Below are 24,793 nucleotides of genomic sequence, written 5' to 3' on the forward strand. Positions count from 1 at the left end.
ACTCATTCTCTCCATGTGCCCAAACCATTTCAAAACACCCTCTTCTGCTCTCTCAACCACGCTCTTTTTATTTCCACACATCTCTCTTACCCTTACATTACTTACTCGATCAAACCACCTCACACCACACACTGTCCTCAAACATCTCATTTCCAGCACATCCACCCTCCTGCGCACAACTCTATCCATAGCTCATGCCTCACAACCATACAACATTGTTGGAACAACTATTCCTTCAAACATACCCATTTTTGCTTTCCGAGATAATGTTCTCGACTTCCACACATTCCTCAAGGCTCCCAGGATTTTTGCCCCCTCCCCCACCCTATGATTCACTTCCGCTTCCATAGTTCCATCCGCTGCCAGATCCACTCCCAGATATCTAAAACACTTTACTTCCTCCAGTTTTTCTCCATTCAAACTTACCTCCCAATTGACTTGACCCTCAACCCTACTGTACCTAATAACCTTGCTCTTATTCACATTTACTCTTAACTTTCTTCTTTCACACACTTTACCAAACTCAGTCACCAGCTTCTGCAGTTTCTCACATGAATCAGCCACCAGCACTGTATCATATATTTTATTTATTTTTCCCATGTGCATGTGTTAATGACATAGGTGGTACCCTTCAGCTTGCATTAGCTAGTGTGTCATTTATGGTCCCCCTCCAAGTGTAGTTAGATTTTTTTCACACTTTTCAGTGTATTTCCCCTCAAGGTGACTGCAAAAATGCCATCAAGTTCCAATGTAAGCATTATTCCATATACTCAAGTAACTATCTATATGAAGGAACATCAACGTAAGATTTTTTGCCAAAATTACTCGATCAAATCATCTTACAGCACACAATCGTCAAACATTTCCTTTCCAGCACATCCATCTTCCTCTCCAACACCCATTCTATCACCCATGCCTTGCAACCATATGATATTGCTAGGACTACTGTTCCTTCACACATGCCCATTTTTGCCCTCCCAGATAATGTTCTCTCTTTCCATCCATTCTTCAACGCTCCCAGAAGCTTTGCTCCCACCCCCCACCTCATGACTCCTTTCTGCTTCCTTGGTTATATTTGCTGTGATTTCTTATTCCAGATATTTAAAACACTTTAATTCCTCCAATTTTTCTCCATTCAATCTTACATCCCAACTAACTTGTCCCTCAGCCCTGCTGAACCTGATAGCCTTGCTTTTATTCACATTTACTCTCAACTTTTTCCTTTCACACACTTCTGAATTCAGTCACCAACTTCTGCAGTTTCTCACTTGAATCAGCCACCAGTGCTGTATCATCGGCAAACAACAACTGACTCATCTCTCAGGTCATCTTATCCCAAGGAGACTGCAATACTTGCTTCGCCCTCAAAGACCCTTGCATTTACCTCCCTCACCTCCCCATCCATAAACAAAGTAAACTACCATGGCGACATCACACACTCCTGCCACAGAGTGACCTTCACTGGGAACCATTCACTTTCCACTCTTCCTACTCATACACACACCATACACCCTTGATAAAAACTTCTTACAGCTTCAAAGAGCTTACCTCCCACACCATATACCCTTAATACCTCCCAGAAAGCATCTCTAAAGTCTTTTCCACTGCAAGCCTGCTGCCATAATCAGGTTTCAAATCTGTCGCTCAACCCTGGGCTGCTTGTGAATGTGTCACAGTCAGGATCATTAACCACCTCACCACAGAGGTTCTTATATTATATATCTCTTATAGCAGTTGACTTCAGTTTTTCAGAGGCCCAGGAACATATCATACCAATTGTAAGTACATTATATCGATTGAAACATTTATATACACTATATCAAGGGCTCATATCCAATGGTTGTAGGTGAAATACACACATGCATTACAGATATGAATGAAACACCATCCAAGTCTTACCTGTTTTTTGGTGAAAATGCAGTGGTATCCTTAACTGCATGGGTAAGTATGGTTGGTAAACAAAATGTTACATCCTCTGCTGGTGATCCCATTGTTGCCAGTTCATCACTTTCTGTCCATCCGTCCCTCTATATCTCTGGCACCCATTCCCCCTAGGAAGGCACCCATTCCCCCTAGGAACTTCCATCAAGGAATGGCCACGACAAAAGAGTCTCCACTTATCCCTGTCTTTACATGCTTCCCTCGCATACACCATTTCATGTATTCTTCCTCTGTTCCTCTCCCTCCAGTGTTCCCTCACCCTATTTGCCCATGTCACAAGTGGTCATCCACTCACACCAACCCCTTTAATTGTACTATCATACACTCTCCTTGTAAACTCTTTCTTTCCACATTCTACCACTCCACAATTCATTGCCTTTGCATTCCTTGCCACTCCACATCTCTCATACACCCTTTCATTTCTTTCTTCATTCCATCTAGTCACACCTCAAGCTCTTCTCAAATAGCTCATTTCCTCAGCCCGGATTCTTGACCTTTGTGCCTCATTCCATGTCTGTGTTTCATCTGCATAGGTCTGGGTTGGGAGGACTATGCTGACCCATAATCCTCTTTGTACTTCCATGCTTACACCTCTACCTTTCATTATTCTTATACACTGTACTGCTCTTTCCCTTATCTCTCCTTCCATATCACCACGCTTACCCAAGACAGCTCCCAGGTACTTATATTCCCTCACTTCTTCAAGTCCTCCCCCTTATCCACAGCGCAATTTAGTACACTTACTTCTTTCACCATGTATGATTTTACAAAATCTATACTTTCACTCTGTTACCTTTCAACCCCCATTAATTTACTTGCATTTATCTTCAATATCCTCCACTACAACCTTCTGCAACTCCTTTTCACTCTCAGCAAACAACACAAATAAATAAGCATTTGTCATTGAAAGCATACCAACGATTTTACTGTAATGTTATTAAAACATTGCTTATTTGAGTTAATAACAGAGAACTGATGGAAAGAGTATTTTGTAGAACTGATGAATATGGGAGAAAGGGAGGCAGCAGTTGTTACATGCATGGGTCCATATGGAGGATGGTAGGTAGAGGATACAAGTGCAGGGGCTTAAAACAAAAAGGGAGGTAAGAAGGGCAGTAATGAGGTTGAAGGTAGGAAGGCACCTGGAGTGGATGGGATTTTAGCTGAAATTTTAAGTATGGAGAAGGTGTGGTAGAGTGGGTGCATCTTACATGCAATAAATCATAGAAACAGAAAGTTGTGCCTGAGGATTGCTTGAAAGCTATTATAATTATCGTTCCTTTATTCAAAGGGAAAGTTGCTAAGGATGTATGTAGCAATTATAGGTGAATAAGTCTGTTATGTGTACCAGGAAATGTGTATGCAGGAATATTGATTAATAGAGAGATTGAAACGACTAAATGCATGATAAGTGAAGAGCAAGGGGGTTTTAGGAAATGTAGAGGATGTGTGGATCAAATTTTTGTAGTCAAGGTAACTGTGGAAAAGTATTTATCAAAAGATAAGAAGTTGTATGCAGCTTTTATGGATCTGGAGAAAGTGTATGACAGTGTCGAGTGGAATGCTTTATGGGATGTATTAAGAATATATGGTATAGGGGGACATATGAGAGTGTTGAGTGGAATGCTTTATGGGATGTGTTCAGAATGTATGGTAAAGGGGGACAGCTGTTGGATGGTGTAAATGCCTTCTATAGAAGACTGAATACATGTGTAAGAGTGAAAGTTTTGGGATACATATAGGTATGAGGCAGGGCTGTGTGATGTCACCATGGCTATTTGATATACCTATGGATTGATTGATAAGAGAAAGACAAAATTGGGAAAGAGGGTTGCAGAGATGGAGTGTGGCAAAGATATGGTGGCTAGTGGCAAGCCTGTTTGTAGGTGATACTGTGTTGTTTGCTGAGAGTGGAGAGGAGTTGCAGAAGGTTGTAAGTGTTTTATGATGTGTGTAAGCATAAACGAATGAAGGTAAATGCAAGTAAAAGTAAAGCAATTGTATTTGAAAGGAAACAGAGTGAAAGTATAGATTTTGTAAAACCATATAGAGTGAAGGAAGAAAGTGTACTAAATTGTGCTTTGGATATGGGGGGGGGAGGGGGGGGAGTGGATGTGGGAATTTAAGTATCTGGGAGCTGCCTGGAGTAAGTGTGGTGATATGGAAGGAGACATAAGGGAAAGAGCAGTACAGTGCAGAAGAGTCATCGGATCCCCTAATAGAATAATGAAGGGTAGAGGTGTAAGTATGGAAGTGAAGAGAGGATTAAGGGACAGCATAGTCTTCCCAACCAAGACCTATGCAGCTGAAACATAGTCATGGAATGAGGCACAGAGGTCAAGAATCCAGGCTGTGGAAATTAATTATTTGAGAAGAGCGTGTGGTGTGACTCGATGGAATGAAGAAAGAAATAAAAGGGTGTATGAGAGATGTGGTATAGCAGGATATGCAAAGGGAGTGATTTGTGGAGTGGTAGAATGGGTGAAGTATAATACTCTAAGGGGGTTTGGACATATGAAAAGAATACAAGATTGAGAGTTTACAAGGAGAGTGTAGGATAGTACCATTAAATGGGTTGGTGTGACTGGAATACCACCTGTGACATGAGCAAATAGGGTGGAGGGAGAGAAATACTGGAAGAAAACATGGCATGGTGCATGTGAGAGAAGCATGTAAGGACAGGGATAAATGGAGAATTTTTTGCCGTGGCCACCCCTTCAAGGGAGCTCCTGGAGGGAATGGGCATCAGGTATAGATAGATGGACTTGTTGGTATAGGAAATTTTGCCCTATACATTCAAAGTGTCCATGACTCCGCACCACCTTCAGCATTCCATAGTCTATCTCTTTATAATTGAAATCCCCCATTATTAGTACTATACCATCTCAGAGTAGCAAGTGTTTTACTGCTTCATGTCCCATTCTGATTGTGCCCTCATCATTTTGTATCCTGGATTATTGTATTTTGTTGAAGGATTATATATGCTTGTTTTATATATATAAAGGTAAGATGAGGACAAGGAGAGCATTTCTTCATTTCACAGTTTATAGTTAGTTTTATTATGGCAAATTATGGTTTTCTGTTTTAGTAAAGAAAACTTGCTGGCTTAAAGAGTAATCATTGAAAATTTAAAGAGAGAAGAGAAGAAAACTTCCTTCTAAACTGAAAATTTTTGACACAGACATCTAGTCCAGAGTCCAAGGAAACTTCAACTGCTACCACCACTGTGCCCACCGCAACTCCACATGGCTCATCCACAACCACCACCACCTCACCCTCATCTAAACCAAAGCCTGAATCACCCACCAAAGCAGACGACGACGAGAGGCGCCCTTCATGGAGGTTGAAGGTTGATGAAACTGATAAAAATAGGGTAGGTTGAATTTTTTTAGCATTAGATTTATTAAGACTTGAAAAATCTTTGCAGGGCTTTTCTTAAATTTTTGCTGTTAGAATGTTATATTTACATTTTTTCTCAGCACAGACTTTCTATTGAATGCTTTGGAACAATGAAGATTTACAAATGTAAGAAACGTATACAGTATTGGGGTAATTGAGTATCAGCAGACTTCAGGGAGAATAAGAAATTGTTTTGGAAGGAGGTTAACAGTGTAAGGAAAATAGGAGAACAAGGGGAAACTGGGGAAGTGGTAACAGATGGAGATAAGATAAAAAAGAGATGAAGTGGGTTCTTTGAAGGATTGTTGAATATATGATGATGGCAGTAGTAGGATGTTTGGATTGAGGATGTGTATGAAGTGAAAGAAACATGGCATGTGGTTTGGTGAAAAGAGTAGAGGGGATAGAAGTTTTGCATGAGATGGTATGGTAAGACAGCTGGAATGGATGGGATTGCAGTTGAATTTCTCAAGAAAGGAGGTGATTGAGTTATTTGGATAGTTAGGTTTGTAAATGTATTTATATCTCATTGTGAGTTGCCTGAGGAGTGGTAGATTTCCTGATAGTGCCACTGTATAAATACAAGAGGGATGAGGTGGAGTTTGAATTATAGAGGTAAAAGTTTGTTGAGTGTACTTGGTAAGTTGTATTGAGAGGTTGTGATTGAGAGGACAGTGGCTTGCACAGAGCTTGAGATTGGGGAGAGACAGTATGGCTTCAGGAGTGTTAAAGGCTGCATGAATAAGTTGTATGCTTTGAAGAATATGTGTGAGAAATACTTAGAGAAACAGAGGGATTTGTATGTGGTGATTATGGATCAAGAAAAATATATGGTATGGTTGATAGAGATGCATAGTGGAAGATGTTGTGGGAGGAAAGCGACTTGAGGCAATGAAGATTTTTCACGAAGAATAAGAATGTATGTGAGTAGGAAGAGAGAAGGGTGAGTGGTTCTGAATGAAGATGGCTTTGTGGCAAGGGTGTGTGATGCCACCTTGGCTGTTTCATTTGTTTATGGAAGTGCTGGAAAGGGAGGTGAATACAAGGGTACAGGAGAGAAGAGCAGGCATACAGTCTGTCAGGTGGGTTGGGGTGCTGTGAGGCGAGTCAATTGTTGTTTGCTGATGACACAGTGCTGGTGGCAGATTTGACTGAGAAACTGACGAGGTTATGTTTGAGTTGGGAGTGTTTGTGTGAAAGAAGGTTTAGAGAAAATATGAACAAAAGAAAAGGTAATAGGTTTAACAGTGGAAAGTGATAAGTTACTTGGATGTGAGTTTGAGTGGAGAGAACTTGGGGAAAGTGAGAGATTCTGGGAGTGAACATGGCAGCAGATGGAATTATGTAAGTTGAAATGAGCTTTTTAATGAGAGGGGGGGCTAAGGATCAAGGAGCATGTGGAAAGAGAGGTCATTGCTGGTGAGGGCAGTGATGGGTGGGTAAGAGAGCAAGTCATATGAGGAGTATGTATGATGGAGCTGAAGAGGGTGTGATGAAGTGGTTTGGACCAATGGAGAAGCTAAGTTAGGAGAGAATGACTTAAGAGGTTATACATATCGGAAGTGCTAGGGACAAGGAAAAGGGAAACCTAATGAGGTGGTGGAAGAATGGAGGTATGCAAGGGATAGAGTGAAATGGAGTGGTGTGTAGTAAAGGGGGTATCATTATGCAATGGGCATAACCAGGGCAAATGAAGCAGCTAGGGGAAAGCATGGAAAGGTGTATGGGGCCTTCCTGTTCATAGGAAGCTCTAGATTCAATGTATTATACATGACAGTGAATGAGGCCATTGCTTCATTTGCTCCTGGCATAGCCACGCTACGAGGGAAGTGGCGAACAGGTATTAAAGAAAAAGAACCTATTATTCTCATGTCTTTAATGTGGAATTGATTTTCACATAGATTCCAATTTATAGAGTAACATCCATTGGATGTAGATATTCATCTATTGTAGTTAACCCTTTTCCCAGTTTCATTGGATGGATTAGGTGCATACAGCCTCTCAATTTATTTTGTAGTTTCCACAATCCTTGTCTGTTGAAACACGAATTTTCACAGGAATATAAGTACTGCTTACTCTTTCACCATGCTCTTAAGTTGAATTATTGAATGAGACTATCATCTTCATCACACTACCTCTACACACAAAAAGCCTCTATCTCATCGTCTTCTACCTTCACCTTTGCTTCTTTATATCTGCTTGAGCTTCCTTTCATATGCTTTATATTTTACATAACCACACAATCCTATACCACTTTTGTTCATGTGTCTTCATTTTGATTTTTCATGTCATAGTATTTTACTTATTTTCTTTTCCTGCTTCCATGTGGTAGCTTCAGAAACAGATGTACAGTTGGCTTATTTTTACTCATGTGTATGTTGCTTTCATGTTAGATTACTGAAACCAGAGTGCGTCACTCATAGCCAAACCTTACAGATTATTCTGAGGTTTGCTAGGACTTCTTCGCTTGTTCACCCCATTTATATTATGTCACCATATAAGCTCTATCTATTTAAGTTCTGTGCTCTCATTTTTTTTTCATTTAGTATACTTATATAACCCTTGTGAGTGATTATGCAACCAATACCCAAAAGCCTCCTTTAGTCCTAATTTCCATATTGTGGATGTGTCACTCCTGCATCCAGCACATGTTCAAAGAAGCACAAATAGCTGATAGACAAGGACCAGAAGGGTCAAGAAAGATGGTACCAGAATGAAGGAGGTGAGTTACAGGGAAAGGGTAGAGATTAAAGTTGCTCACCTTGAAACAGAGAAGATTGAGAGGTGACATTATCACAGCCTATAAGTTTTTAAAACAGGTGAATGATGTGGACAGTGAATATTTTTTTGAGAAATATAGGGATAGAGCAACCAGAGGACATAGCATGAAATTATGCAAGAAACTTGTTTAAAAATATGTAACCAAGTGAGAAATTTTCCATCTCAGGCTCAGTCGTTTGTTCTTAATGCTGCCTTTCTCAGATGGGAAATGGTTAAGCATGTATGAAAAAAATGAATGCATACCATTCATTCAAAACCATCAGGACTACATACAACAAATTATATTCATCTTTACCCTCTTAAGTAATAACTACCTAACATGTGTTTCTCACTCTCTTTCCACTTGTTCCTTAGTGTGTCTAAGATCTTAACCTCTCACCCACCCAGTGGTTCACCTTAGCTTCCATGGTTCTAAATGCTGCCATATCCAATCCCAGTTATCTTGAACACCTCACTTCCTCCTGGTTCTTTCCATTTAGATTTACACTCTGAGTAACTTGTCTCCACTGTTAAACTGAATAACTTTGCATTTATTTGCATTTGCTCTCAGTTTTCTTTGTTTCACACTCTCCCAAGCTCAGACACCAGCCTTTTTCAGTTTCATATTCAAACCAGTGCCATATCATCGGCAAACAACATTCTACTCAGCTACCCCACCTCACCCCAAGAGACTGCACACCTACTCCCCTCTCCAAGACCCTTAAATTCATCCCTCTCACCACCCTATCCCTAGGTAAATTGAACAGCCATGGTGATATAACAGCCCTCCTTCTCCTGGAGCCACTCACCCTCCTTTCTTCGTACTTGCACACATGCCTCAATCTCTTGATTAGAAACTTTACTGCCACAAGAAGCTTTTCTCTCCCACCATCTGTCTGTTTGTAACACCTCTCACAGAACATCTCTATCTCGTATGTATGTCATCTGCTATCTCCATATTTGTAAATGCCACATACAAATAAAGCTTGCTGTTTTTCTTAGTATTTCCCACATGCAGTCTTCAAGGCAAACACCTTAATCACACATCTTCTACACCTTCTGAAGCCACATTGTTCCTTGTTTCACTACCTACCTTCTTAACACAGGAGTGCCTTGTGGGCTTCTTTTCTACCTAGGGATGTGGCCACATCTCCCAGGTTGGACTGTAGGTTGTAAAATGTTGTGTTTGGTGTTTGTGTGTATTTGGGTAGAGCTGTGGAATTATTGCAGTGTCTTCATTATGGTAGTTGTATTTTGGGCATGATATATTTAAGTGTTTTTGTTGGGAATGGGGGCATCTTTGAGTAAAGTTTGTTGAGATGCAAGGCACGTGTGTGCTTTTTATTGCTTCCTGGGAGTTGTTTGTTAGTCATGGAGTTGTTTGGTTGAAAAAGTGTCTTGTGTAATTACAGAGAATTATCATGCATATTTAGGTTGGTTTGTATTTGAAGTCGTGAGTTTTCATTGTGCAGGAGGTGTATGCTTTTGAGTTATTTTTCCAAGTGCTCTCTTTGGTATTTGCATCTTTGATGGGCTTTCTTTTGAAAGGGTGAATGACCAGGCAAGCATGGTGTAGTTTACGGTGGAGCATATTGTATTCTCGTAAATAATAGAAAGTTAAGTTCTTGTCCAAATCTGGTACAAGTATGTGTTGTGAAGGTGTCTAGTAGTTTATTTGTTGCCACTGTGAAGATGGTTTTGGTGTGGAGAGAGAATAGATGGTACGTTTTGAGTTGGAGTGATGTACCATTCAGGGTGATGGGAGGGTGCATATTGGATTCATGTTTGTTGTTAACTGGTTGACAGAAAACTTTTATGGAGTTGCAGACATTCTGTTCCAGGAGAGCCAGTGTTCGAATTATGTGATATTGTTGTTTATTTTTGTGTAGTGTCAGGCTGCTGTGATGTGATTGTAAGGCCATATGCATATTAGAGGATTTTCACACCGTAGGGTGCAGGAGGTTGCTGAAGGTCCTGTAGGAAGACATTAAAGAGTGTTGGATGGTGAAAGAAATGCCCCTTGTGGAACTCCATTGTAGACCTTGAAGATTATGAAGATGATGCCTTTTTTAGTGGCTCATCATGTTGGCTGGGTATGAGGTTAGCTAACCATCTTTTGTAATTATTGTGGAGGGTCGTGTTAAGTATCTTTTGTGTGAGGTTGCATTGGGAGATTTTTTGAATGCATTGTTAATGTATGTTGAGATTGATAATATTGGTTGAAGCATTCATGAATGTGTTTTTTGATGTTTATGTGTAGAGTGGTTGTGGAGTAATTTGCTTTAAAGCCATATTTTGCTGGTGAGAGTTGGTTATTTTCATTGATTCTTTTACAGATCAGTCTTTCAAAGAGTTTGGATACTGAAGACAGAAGTGATGCAGGGCAATACAAGGAAGGAGAGTTGGTTGTTTTGGATGGTTTTGAGATTGATTCAGTTTGGACAATTTTTAAATGTTTTGAGGTTTTTTTGTGTGTAGCTGGGATTAGTAGATGTCAGTAAGCATTAACATCTTTCCCTTTTCAGTAATGTAGCATCAGGCACAAATGAACAAAAGCCTCATTTGCATGCTTCCACTCTTTATCTCTCTTGTATAATGTGTCAGAGGTGGAGATCAATGCATAGTGTAACTAGAAACATCATCATTTGTGAGAGAATGCAGTGTGTCATCCACTGCACTGTAACTTACCACGGTTTTCACAACAGAGGGGTGACATCTCCAAACTCAGCTACATCTTTTTTAAGTAAACATTAGTTCACATCAGGGTTCAGGTTAAAGGCCATCTTCACAGCACCCTCCTTCTTAATTACATAATTGTGGGAGTGGACTTAGCAGCAAGTGGAACTATGGAAGTGGAAGCAAGTCACAGGGTGGGGGAGGGGGTAAGGTTCTGGGAGCGATGAGGAATGTATGGAAGGTGTCTGTTTTCTGTGGGGCAGGATGGTGCCAGGAATGGATGGAGACAAGCATGAATATGTACATGTGTATGTATATATATATTTGTCTGTATGTGTTTGTGTATATGTTGATAGGTATATGTGCGTGTATAGGCGTTTCTGTGTATATATGTGCATACGAGTGGATGGGCCATTCTTCGTCTGTTTCCTGGCACTACCTTCTGCCATGGGAAACGGCGGTCAAGTATAGTTATAATAAAAATCATTAAACATATATCTTCTTTCTATATAGTTCAGGTCAGAAGTCATCATATACACCATCTACACTCCAACTATATGTTCACTGCACCTTAATCTTTACTAAATCTTATACTCATTTTCACATATCTTTACTACTCCTTAGGATTAGGTCAGAGGCCATTGTCACTATATCCTTATCTCACTTCACTCTTACAGGTCTGGTCATAGGCTGTCTTCAATACATCATTATGTGTCCTGTGTCCTTGACATCGCTACACCTTGACTCATATTGGTGATTCCTGACTGCTGAATTGAATTAAAAAAATTTAAAAAGATGCATCTCTCCTTAGTAGGGCAGTATGATTATTGATGATCTCAGTTGTTAGGAGAGGCTGTCCATATGGTGATTTGCATGAACTCAAATGGGTTTTCATGGTTAGGGATGAAGTAGCAAAAGCTGATGGTGGCAGGATGGTGGAGTAACTTGATTTCAGAATGTTGGCTGAGGCAAGGTCATTTGTTGAACAATCAGGAAGGTCATCGTAGTGAGTGGCAGCTCATTATAGATGTTGAAAGAGGGTCTTAATGTTGATCATGCGTAATCATTTCTTCACCATTTTGTATCATCCTTGTTGTGTAGTGAATAATGAAGAAGAACTGATAGGTGAGGCATAGGAGAAGCATCAAAGTTACATACATGCTCTTGAGTTCGAGTTTAGGGAGTTTAAGAGTCTTGAGTTGATGAAGAATATAAAGACAAAAGCTGGAAGATTTGGTGATGGTACTGACTTGTTCCTTTCAGCTTAGTTTGTTGTCCAAAGTGGCACTGAGAAGCTTAGTGGAGTGTGCAACCCAAAGGGGGCTGGTTCCAAGTGAGACAGTAGGGGTTGGAACATGGTTGGAAGCAAGGTTGGTGTTCTTGTTCACAGTCTTGATTTTGTTGCTGGTGGTGTGGTTGGTAGTGGTCTAGTTCTCGAGGTTGATGAGGTGTTTTAGAGGAGGATGCGGTCAAGATAGCTGTTGCGTCACATTTCTAGGAAGATGCCAAAAATCTGGAAGGGATTGATTTCAATTTTTGTAACAACAAAAGTTTAGAACTCTCAGGATTCACTTGGGAACCCTGTGGGCAAATGGCAGTTTTAGTGGAATGCTAAGGAATTGTGGGTGAAAGAAATGATTTATCAGGTAGATTTGTGGCACCCTGAATAGCAGCTTTTTGTACGTCTTAGTTCAGAGAGATTCTTGGCATTGAGCAAATCTGTCTAAGAAAGCATGTTTTAAAAGATATGGATGGTTTATTCATTTCTTCATGCAGATACAGTCAAGAAAAGAAAAGGCAGTTTGAATGTAAGGACTAGATAAAATTTTCTTACCTCAGACAAACAAAACATCACCTAATACACTCGCACACTGAATACTCAAATGAATAAAATCTCTACTTTTAGTATAACAGGAACTGATGACAGTTTTCAGACTGCCTGACATGTAATTTACAAAGCTGAGAGAGGTGTAGCACTTTCAGTCATCTCTCAGTGGACAATCTTGCAGTGGTGGATGATTTCTGAGAGAAATACCTGCCAAATGTCTGTCATATCACAAGGTGAATCTAGTCCCAAGAATACTTACAGTTCTCACCTCTGATGGTATGAGATCTAGTATCATCGAGATGAATCTGCAGGGGTAGGAAACAGTTAATATTTGAGTTGCCAAGATAGTACAAGCAGGCAGTCAGGACTTTTGGTTGTTCATTTCCTTCACACATGTTCATCTTTGTGAAGTGCTTGCCTTAATGCACAGACTGGGGAAAATACATGGACTGAACCAGGGCATGTGAAGCATCTGGGGTAAGCCATGGAAAGGTCTGTGGGGCCTAAATGTGGATAGGGAGCTGTGGTTTCGGTGCATTACACATGATATGGCCTTTTTTGTTGCTGTTTCCTGTGTGGCAACAGGATTGGATGGGGGCAAGCAAGTATGAATATGTACCTGTGTGTATATGTATGTGTCTGTGTATCTGTATGTATATCTGGAAGGCGAGAACATTGTCTTGGAAAGCAAAAATGGGTATGTTTGAAGGGATAGTGGTTCCAACAATGTTATATGGTTGCGAGGCATACGCTATAGATAGAGTTGTGCAGAGGAGGGTGGATGTGCTGGAAATGAGACGTTTGAGGACAATATGTGGTGTGAGGTGGTTTGACCGAGTAAGTAATGAAAGGGTAAGAGAGATGTGTGGTAATAAAAAGTGTGGTTGATAGAGGAGAAGAGGGTGTTTTGAAATGGTTTGGTCACATGGAGAGAATGAGTGAGGAAAGATTGACCAAGAGGATAATATATGTGTCAGAGGTGGAGGGAACGAGAAGAAGTGGGAGACCAAATTGGAGGTGGAAAGATGGAGTGAAAAAGATTTTGAGTGACTGGGGCCTGAACATGCAGGAGGGTGAAAGGCGTGCAATGAATAGAGTGAATTGGATCGATGTGGTATACTGGGGTTGACATGCTGCCAATGGATTGAACCAGGGCATGTGAAGCGTCTGGGGTAAACCATGGAAAGTTGTGTGGGGCCTGGATGTGGAAAGGGAGCTGTGGTTTCGGTGTATTATACATGACAGCTAGAGACTGAGTGTGAATGAATGTGGCCTTTGTTGTCTTTTACTAGTGCTACCTCGCGCACATGTGGGGGGAGGGGGTTGTCATTTCATTTTTGATGGGGTGGCGACAGGAATGAATAAGGGCAGACAGTATGAATTATGTATATGTATATGTATATGTATATGTTATGGGGTGTTCAGTGTTGTAAATGGAAATGGTGAAGAGCTTGTAGATTTATGTGCTGAAAAAGGACTGATGATTGGGAATACCTGGTTTAAAAAGCGAGATATACATAAGTATACTTATGTAAGTAGGAGAGATGGCCAGAGAGCGTTATTGGATTACGTATTAATTGACAGGCGTGCGAAAGAGAGACTTTTGGATGTTAATGTGCTGAGTGGTGCAACTGGAGGGATGTCTGATCATTATCTTGTGGAGGCTAAGGTGAAGATTTGTATGGGTTTTCAGAAAAGAAGAGTGAATGTTGGGGTGAAGAGGGTGGTGAGAGTAAGTGAGCTAGGGAAGGAGACCTGTGTGAGGAAGTACCAGGAGAGACTGAGTACAGAATGGAAAAAGGTGAGAACAATGGAAGTAAGGGGAGTGGGGGAGGAATGGGATGTATTTAGGGAATCAGTGATGGATTGCGCAAAAGATGCTTGTGGCATGAGAAGAGTGGGAGGTGGGTTGATTAGAAAGGGTAGTGAGTGGTGGGATGAAGAAGTAAGAGTATTAGTGAAAGAGAAAAGAGAGGCATTTGGACGATTTTTGCAGGGAAAAAATGCAATTGAGTGGGAGATGTATAAAAGAAAGAGACAGGAGGTCAAGAGAAAGGTGCAAGAGGTGAAAAAAAGGGCAAATGAGAGTTGGGGTGAGAGAGTATCATTAAATTTTAGGGAGAATAAAAAGATGTTCTGGAAGGAGGTAAATAAAGTGCGTAAGACAAGGGAGCAAATGGGAACTTCAGTGAAGGGCGCAAATGGGGAGGTGATAACAAGTAGTGGTGATGTGAGAAGGAGATGGAGTGAGTATTTTGAAGGTTTGTTGAATGTGTTTGATGATAGAGTGGCAGATATAGGGTGTTTTGGTCGAGGTGGTGTGCAAAGTGAGAGGGTTAGGGAAAATGATTTGGTAAACAGAGAAGAGGTAGTGAAAGCTTTGCGGAAGATGAAAGCTGGCAAGGCAGCTGGTTTGGATGGTATTGCAGTGGAATTTATTAAAAAAGGGGGTGACTGTATTGTTGAGTGGTTGGTAAGGTTATTTAATGTATGTATGACTCATGGTGAGGTGCCTGAGGATTGGTGGAATGCGTGCATAGTGCCATTGTACAAAGGCAAAGGGGATAAGAGTGAATGCTCAAATTACAGAGGTATAAGTTTGTTGAGTATTCCTGGTAAATTATATGGGAGGGTATTGATTGAGAGGGTGAAGGCATGTACAGAGCATCAGATTGGGGAAGAGCAGTGTGGTTTCAGAAGTGGTAGAGGATGTGTGGATCAGGTGTTTGCTTTGAAGAATGTATGTGAGAAATACTTAGAAAAGCAAATGGATTTGTATGTAGCATTTATGGATCTGGAGAAGGCATATGATAGAGTTGATAGAGATGCTCTGTGGAAGGTATTAAGAATATATGGTGTGGGAGGAAAGTTGTTAGAAGTAGTGAAAAGTTTTTATCGAGGATGTGAGGCATGTGTACGTGTAGGAAGAGAGGAAAGTGATTGGTTCTCAGTGAATGTAGGTTTGTGGCAGGGGTGTGTGATGTCTCCATGGTTGTTTAATTTGTTTATGGATGGGGTTGTTAGGGAGGTAAATGCAAGAGTTTTGGAAAGAGGGGCAAGTATGAAGTCTGTTGGGATGAGAGAGCTTGGGAAGTGAGTCAGTTGTTGTTCGCTGATGATACAGCGCTGGTGGCTGATTCATGTGAGAAACTGCAGAAGCTGGTGACTGAGTTTGGTAAAGTGTGTGGAAGAAGAAAGTTAAGAGTAAATGTGAATAAGAGCAAGGTTATTAGGTACAGTAGGGTTGAGGGTCAAGTCAATTGGAGGTGAGTTTGAATGGAGAAAAACTGGAGGAAGTGAAGTGTTTTAGATATCTGGGAGTGGATCTAGCAGCGGATGGAACCATGGAAGCGGAAGTGGATCATAGGGTGGGGGAGGGGGCGAAAATTCTGGGAGCCTTGAAGAATGTGTGGAAGTCGAGAACATTATCTCGGAAAGCAAAAATGGGTATGTTTGAAGGAATAGTGGTTCCAACAATGTTGTATGGTTGCGAGGCGTGGGCTATGGATAGAGTTGTGCGCAGGAGGATGGATGTGCTGGAAATGAGATGTTTGAGGACAATGTGTGGTGTGAGGTGGTTTGATCGAGTGAGTAACGTAAGGATAAGAGAGATGTGTGGAAATAAAAAGAGCGTGGTTGAGAGAGCAGAAGAGGGTGTTTTGAAGTGGTTTGGGCACATGGAGAGGATGAGTGAGGAAAGATTGACCAAGAGGATATATGTGTCGGAGGTGGAGGGAACGAGGAGAAGAGGGAGACCAAATTGGAGGTGGAAAGATGGAGTGAAAAAGATTTTGTGTGATCGGGGCCTGAACATGCAGGAGGGTGAAAGGAGGGCAAGGAATAGAGTGAATTGGAGCGATGTGGTATACCGGGGTTGACGTGCTGTCAGTGGATTGAATCAAGGCATGTGAAGCGTCTGGGGTAAACCATGGAAAGCTGTGCAGGTATGTATATTTGCGTATGTGGACGTATGTATATACATGTGTATGGGGGTGGGTTGGGCCATTTCTTTCGTCTGTTTCCTTGCGCTACCTCGCAAACGCGGGAGACAGCGACAAAGTATAATAAAAAAATAATATGATAATGTATATGTCTGTGTGTGTATATATATATATGTATATGTCTGTGTGTGTATATATATGTATATGTTGAGATGTGTAGGTATGTATATGTGCGTGTGTGGACGTGTATGTATATACATCCACCCCCCTCAGCACAAGTCTATCTATAGCCCATGCCTCACAACCATATAACATTGTTGGAACCACTATTCCTTCAAACATACTCATTTTTGCTTTCCAAGATAATGTTCTCACCTTCCACACATTTTTCAATGCTCCCAGAACTTTCACCCCCTCCCCCACCCTGTGACTCACTTCTGCTTCCATGGTTACATCCACTACCAAATCCACTCCCAGATATCTAAAACACTTCACTTCCTCCAGTTTTTCTCCATTCAAACTTACCTCCCAATTGACTTGTCCCTCAACCCTACTATACCTAATAACCTTGCTCTTATTCACATTTACTCTCAGCTTTCTTCTTAAACACACTTTACCAAACTCAGTCACCAGCTTCTGCAGTTTCTCACCCGAATCAGCCACCAGCGCTGTATCATTAGCGAACAACAACTTACTCACTTCCCAAGCTTTCTCATCCACAACAGGCTGCATACTTGCCCCTTTCTCCAAAACTCTTGCATTCACCTTCCTAACAACCCCATCCATAAACAAATTAAACAACCATGGAGACATGATGCACCCCTGCCGCAAACCGACGTTCACTGAGAACCAGTCACTTTCCTCTCTTCCTACTCGTATGCATGCCTTACATCCTTGATAAAAACTTTTCACTTCTTACAGCTTGCCTCCCACACCATATATTCTTAATACCTTCCACAGAGCATCTCTATCCACTCTTATCATATGCCTTCTCCAGATCCATAAATGCTACATACAAATCCATTTGCTTTTCTAAGTATTTCTCTCATACATTTTTCAGAGCAGACACCTGCTCCACACATCCTCTACCACTTCTGAAATCACACTGCTCCTCCCCAATCTGCTGCTCTGTACATGCCTTCACCCTCTCAATCAATACCCTCCCATATGATTTCCCAGGAATGCTCAATAAACTTATACCTCTGTAATTTGGGCACACACCTTTATCCCCTTTGCCTTTGTACAATGGCACTATGCATGCATTCCGCCAATCCTCAGGCACCTCACCATGAGTTATATTATTATTTTTTTTTTTTTTTTTTTTTTTTTTTTTTTTTTAAATACTTTGTCGCTGTCTCCCGTGTTAGCGAGGTAGCGCAAGGAAACAGACGAAAGAATGGCCCAACCCACCCATATACACATGTATATACATACACATGAGTCATACATACATTAAATATCCTTACCAACCAGTCAACAACACAGTCACCCCCTTTTTTGATACATTCCACTGCAATACCATCCAAATCCGCTGCCTTGCCAGCTTTCATCTTCCGCAAAGCTTTTACTACCTGTTCTATGTTTACCAAATCATTCTCCCTAACCCTGTCACTTTGCACACCACCTCGACTAAAACACCCTATATCTGCCACTCTATCATCAAACACATTCAACAAACCTTCAAAATACTCACTCCATCTCCTTCTTACATCACTACTTGTTATCACCTCCCCATTAACCCCTTTCACTGATGTTCCCATTTTTTCTCTTGTCTTATGCACTTTATGTATCTCCTTCCAAAACATCTTTTTTTTTTTTTTTTTTTTTTTTTTTTTTTTTTTTTTTTTTTTTATACTTTGTCGCTGTCTCCCGCGTTTGCGAGGTAGCGCAAGGAAACAGACGAAAGAAATGGCCCAACCCCCCCCCCCCCATACACATGTACATACACACGTCCACACACGCAAATATACATACCTACACATCTTTCCATGGTTTACCCCAGACGCTTCACATGCCTTGATTCAATCCACTGACAGCACGTCAACCCCTGTACACCACATCGCTCCAATTCACTCTACTCCTTGCCCTCCTTTCACCCTCCTGCATGTTCAGGCCCCGATCACACAAAATCTTTTTCACTCCATCTTTCCACCTCCAATTTGGTCTCCCTCTTCTCCTCGTTCCCTCCACCTCCGACACATATATCCTCTTGGTCAATCTTTCCTCACTCATTCTCTCCATGTGCCCAAACCATTTCAAAACACCCTCTTCTGCTCTCTCAACCACGCTCTTTTTATTTCCACACATCTCTCTTACCCTTACGTTACTTACTCGATCAAACCACCTCACACCACACATTGTCCTCAAACATCTCATTTCCTAGCACTATTATCTCCTGCGCAAACTCTTTTTACTTCTCCCTAAAATTGATGAACTCTCTACCCAAACTCCCATTTTGCCCATTTTTGATTCACCTTTTGCACCTTTCTTTATGATCACTTCCTGCTTCATTTCCTCCGCTGCAGATATCCCGAATCTTACATTCACTTCCTCAGTTTTTCTCATTCAAACTCACCTCCCAATTGACTTGACCCTCAACCCTATGTACCTAATAACCTTGCTCTTATCACATTTACTCTTAACTTTCTTCTTCCACACACTTTACCAACTCATCACCAGCTTCTCATTTCTCACATGACAGCCAACGCTGTTCATCAGCGACACAACTGACCATCTCTTTCCCAAGACTTCATACTTGCCCCTCTTCCCGATCTGCATTCCCCCACCCCAACTCCTTTGCCTCTTTTTCACCTTTTCCCTTCTGACCGCTCTTTCTTTCTCTTAGTATTGATAGCAAAATCAAATGCTTCTTTCTTGAAAACTAAATATGAACATGCCTCTCTATGTTTTCAAACAGAAAGTAGCAGTCTGTGATCATTTGTCAAAATGTATGTGTAATTATTAGGTGATATGAGTATTCTGCCCATGAATTTGAATGTAAATGCAAATACCATGATATAAGAATAATTCGAATACAAATAAACATATTGTATTCAAATGCCTTTGAAGGTGAATACTGAATATGAATACTCCATCTCTGCATCATACATTGTTCTATCACATACTTTTCTCACTTATTCGTGAATGCTCACCTGCTTACTCAGTGATAATAACTTTGATTGTGAAACACACTCGAGTAGAAATTACCAAACTGATCACATCAGTCATAACATGAAAGTTTATCCTCAGCAAGTTTCCTTCTTTATGTGAAAATTCCCAGGCTTAAGCTGTTTCCCCTATTAGACTATTAAATGGCTATTCAACTCACGAAGTAGATTGGCAATCACAGTAGATAAGAAAAGTAAGAAGCAAAGAAAACTTACAGCAAGGCAGTCATCCAACATGGCAACGCCAGAAGTGAGTAAGAAATGACACTGCGATTGCGTCTGGCTCCAGTCACTTCAGCTTACAAGTAATGGCTGTGAACAGACTCAAATACGTCAGGAGTTTTCATATATTTATAGAAGCTTTATCATTCACAACATTTTTCATGTTCTAGAGTCTCAGTGATGCATGGTATTCCAAAATTGTGATTTAAATATATATGCCCTATTTTGTACATTTAGAAAGATATTTTCTTATTTTTATTGTTATTTTTTTTTTTGCAAACTATCCCAATACCCTCAGGAGAATCCTTGTGACCCTCATTTTGGGCTGTAACCATGGGTTTAGGAAACTGCTCTAGATGAATAAGATCTTATCCCAAGTGATGGTTTTCATAAATTTCCCAATGACATATGTTGAGCTAAGTTGACAAAGATTTCTAGGCTGTAACTTATTACATTTTTTTAATATTTGCATTATATTAGCAACCTTCCATTTCCCTGATAATTTCATAGTAGCAAGTGATTTTTTAATAAAAGCTGTTAAGTGTTTAACTGTTTCATTTTTTACTTTTCATTTCCCTTGGATAAAATTGATCTGTGACAGCAGCTATATTTACTTTTATTCCATTTAGTGGCTATAGTATATCATCACCTCTTTATGTCAGTATGACACAAAATGTTTTCTTCTTTTAGCAGTGGAATTGGATTTAGGACATAAGTTATATCTTCATTTGCAAGTATGAATCATGTAAAAGAATCATGTAAAATCTTTGATGTTCTTCCTTGTTTTGAACCAAGTCACCATTTTTTGTAATGAATGGATCAGTTGACTGGATTATGACTCACCTTGCTTCTAACTTAAGCATAAAATTACTAAATCAAAAAAAGAATCGTGTTAGATCTTTGCTGTTCCCTGTTTTGAACCTAGTCACCATTTTTCGTAATGAATGGATCAGTTGACTGGATTATGACTCTCTTGCTTCTAACATAACCATAATTAAATTTTTTTTTTCCTATTTTCAGCAATATATTTTTCATATTTGTTTACGTTGATGTACAAATCTCCTTGGTTTTCTTCAGAGTTGCACACTTTTCTATCTTGGTTATCGGTCTGTGTGACTTTCTTATGGGCATCAGACAATTTATTTTGTCCAAAATTCTTCCAGAAACAACTGCCCTCCAGCCATTTACTTCCAGTGATACAAATAGTGCAAATAAAATCTTAAAGAATTCTCTTGCTTCATGTCTCTTTCTACATGACCTATTATCTCAGGCTTTTATTTATTTATTTTTTTTCATTTTTAAGACTCCAGTCATGGACAAAAGTCTACTTCAAGGCAGGCTTTAATTGAAATATGGAGAGGATAATGAATGGGAAAAAGAAGTGACAAAATGTATTTAATTTATGAATTTTGGATGAAGTGAAAAATAGGCTAGGTCATAGTTATTGGGAAACTCATGATAAGGGAAAGATTTCCAAAGCTTCCAGGTGTAGGGAAATGTACTTATCAAAATGGCCCTCCCTTGAGTTGCCAACAGCTATACAGTAATCATATGATGCAGCAAAAGGCAAGAGGGGGAAATTTGGAAGTTAGCTTAGGAGAGTTTATAAGTTGGACCGCTTTTGACTCTACGCTCACAGGTAAGGATACAGAGCTTAGGAAAGTTTATAAGTTGGACTGCTTTTGCCTTGACTCTCACAAGTAAGGTTGCAGAGGTAGAATCACCCCAGATGTGAGAACAGCACTGTATATACAAGGACAAGTCAATCCAATGTTTAAATGAAGCAACTGTTCAACATTTAAACAGGACACCCAGTTTCTCAGGGGCAGACTTAGCTATTTCAGTAATATGAGGTTTCTAAGAAAGAGGCTGTTACAGCAATACCAAGTATGTTCATCAAGTCAGGAGGGGGAATTGCCTGTGGTCACTAAGTGCTGCAGGAACCTCTTAAGGATGTAAAGTACTCTTGGTAGGGCGTAAACTTTTTTCTCCCCTAGTATATCCTCTATATTATGTTATGACATATAAACCTTATAATTGATCTTAGATACCAGAAAGAAATTTGAATAACATTATTGCTGCAAAAGGGAAGGTAGGGAATGATGTATTAGTATTTCTTTGGTAAGAATGTAGTTTCATCCCTCCTGACCATAGATAAGCTGATACATTGACCTTGTCAAATACTTTAATCACGTATCCACTGTCCATAAACATTTTACATACCATGTCATTTTCTTTTATCACCTAACAGTCAAGCGGGTGTATTAGTTGGTATTATGAGTGAAAAAAATGATTTGTTGTTTGCATTTTTCAGTGATGGTAAAAAAAATAGTGGTTGACTGCTATATTTTTAAGTTCTTTCTAGAGCTAGATTATAGCAGACCATTAGTTTAGATAGCAGTATGAGGGTAGGCAAAGAAGGTGGACAGTTAATGAAATGAAGTTGATAATAAAGAAATATCTTCTTTTGTAGAACTGAAGTATTTTTAGATGACTTAGTTTATTTGTATCATATTGCCATTTTTTGCATAAACATTTGATATACCATGTCATTTTCTTATGTTTCTTAACAGTCAAGCAGAATATATTGATTGGTTTTCTGAGAAAGAAGATGAATAGTGGTTGATTGCATTTTTTATTGATAGTGAATAAAATAGTAGTTGACTGCTGCTTTTATATACTCAATCCAGAGTGAGAAGTTTAACAGACCATTACTTTAGATGGTAGTATAGAAGCAGGCAAAGAAGGTGAACAGTTAATGGTATAAAGATGGTAATAAAGAAGTATCTTTTTGTATAACACATATTTTTAGATGCCTCAATTTATTTGTATCATGTTGCCTTTTTCCTTTTAATTCATTGTTTGTTCAGACTTGTTCATTACTGATTATCTTTCGTGTTCAGACTCCTAATTATTGTCATAGAATCAAAATTTGCTCAAGAAGTCTGTATTTTGATACAGCAGGAAGTAATATGTATTAAAGTGTTTGGAACTATTTCAGCTAGTTTATAAAGGGGTAACATGGAAATGGAAAAGAAGGAAATACAGGTTCAGAATTAGGAGAAATAAGAAATGGTACCTCTGTGGTTTGAACACTCACCTTTGTAGTCCCCCTAGCCTTCATACATTGGCATATACAGGCATTCTGCCAGTTCTTGGGCACTTCATCTTGATCCATACATTCATTTAAAATTCTTGATAACAATTCAGCAACAAAGTCACCCCTTAAGGATGTCAATCACAATACCATCCACTCCAGCTGTCTAGCTACATTTCAGTTTACACAAGGTTTTCACCACCTCTTCTTTTTTCATCACATCACTTTGCATGACTGTCTCTCTTTGCATACCTTCCTGACCCAAACACCCTACATCTGTCACCCTTTCGTCAAACACATTCAACACTCAAAGTACTCTTATCTCTTATTTACCTCATTTCTGCCTGTTACCGTTCCCCCTTCGAATATGTTCCCATTTGTTCTGTTTATTTTACTGTTATCCTCCTTCCAGAACATTTTCCTATCCTCCTTGAAGCTTGTTGAGTGTACCTAGTATGTTTTTTGGAGGAGTATTGATTGAGAGGGTGATGGCATGCACAGGGCACAAGATTGGGGAAGAACAGTTTGATTGCAGGAGTGGTATAGGATGTATGGATCAGGTGTTTGCTTTGCAATATGTGTTTGAGAATTACTAAGAGAAACAGAAGGATTTGTACAAGGCATTTATGGATTTGGAGAATATTTATAATAGGATTGATGGAGATGTTCTGTGGAAGGTGCTATGAATATATGGTGTAGGAGGAAAGCTATTAGAAGCAGAGAATTTTTATCATGAGAATAAGGCATGTGTGCAAGTAGGTAGAGAGAAAGCTGAGTGGTTCCAGATGAAGGTAGGTCTGTAACGGGTGTGTGTGTGATGTCACCATGGTTTTATTTATTTGTTTCTAGATGGGTTGGTGAGGGAAGTAAATACGAGGGTCATGGAGAGAGGAGCAGGTGTGCAGTCTGCTGGAGGTAGAGGGGCCTGGGAGGTGATTCATTTGTTGTTTGCTGACAGTATACGGCTCTGGTGGCAGAGTTTGGGAAAAGTAGAATGTTGAGAGTAAATGTTAGGTTATTAGGTTTAGCAGTGAAAAGTGACAGGTTATGTGGAGTGTGAGTCTGAACAGAGAGAAGTTGGAGGAAGTGGAGCTTTTAAGATACATGGGAGCAGATAGAAGTGAATGGAACCATGGGAGCTAAAGTAACCAGTGGGATGCATGAGAGGGCAAAGATCTTGGGTGCATTGAGGATTGTATGGAAAGAGAGGTCACTGTCGTTAAAGACAAAATTGGGTATTTTCATGATATAGTAGTTCCGTTGGTGCTGTATGGATACAAGGTGTGGGCCTTAGGTAAAAGTGCAAGTGATAGGATGAATGTGTCGGAAATAAAGTTTGACTAAATAAGAAATGGTAGGGTAAGAGAGTGGGTAGCATTAAGAGGAATATGTGTGTGAGAGATTTGAAGAGGGTGTGCTGGAATGGTTTTTACATTTAGTGAGGGTATGTGAGGAAAGAATTACTAAGAGGGTATATTTGTGAGAAGTAGAGAGAACAAGGAAAAGGGGGAACCAAGGAGGATGGGGAAGTATACAGTGAAAGATGCTTTGAGTCCTTGGGATCTGAACATACAGGAGGGTGCAAGGCTTATAAGGGATAGAGCTTATTGGAGCACTGTGTTTTACAAGGGATGATCTGCTGTCAAGAGGCTGAATCAAGGCATAAGAAACAGTCAGTGGGAACCATGGAAAGGCTTGCAGGGACTCATTGTGGTTAGAGGGTTCTGGTTTTGAGGTAGTATGTATGACTGCAGTGAAGGAG

General features: G+C 40.1%; 1 protein-coding gene across 18 annotated transcripts in view; it reads left to right on the forward strand.

The window, feature by feature from the left end:
* Mbs (Myosin binding subunit) overlaps window positions 1-24,793 on the forward strand; it is a 414,505-nt gene that overhangs the window by 234,530 nt on the left and 155,182 nt on the right. For 17 of the 18 annotated variants that reach the window (XM_071665284.1, XM_071665281.1, XM_071665283.1 and 14 more), the window contains one exon: window positions 5,123-5,314. The exons of the other annotated variant lie outside the window; for it this stretch is intronic. In XM_071665284.1, the coding sequence (XP_071521385.1) occupies window positions 5,123-5,314 (192 nt within the window). The remainder of the gene's footprint in view (window positions 1-5,122; window positions 5,315-24,793) is intronic. 18 annotated transcript variants of the gene reach the window in all.

Source organism: Panulirus ornatus, chromosome 1 (genome assembly GCF_036320965.1).
Source record: "Panulirus ornatus isolate Po-2019 chromosome 1, ASM3632096v1, whole genome shotgun sequence".
NCBI lineage: Eukaryota > Metazoa > Arthropoda > Malacostraca > Decapoda > Palinuridae > Panulirus > Panulirus ornatus.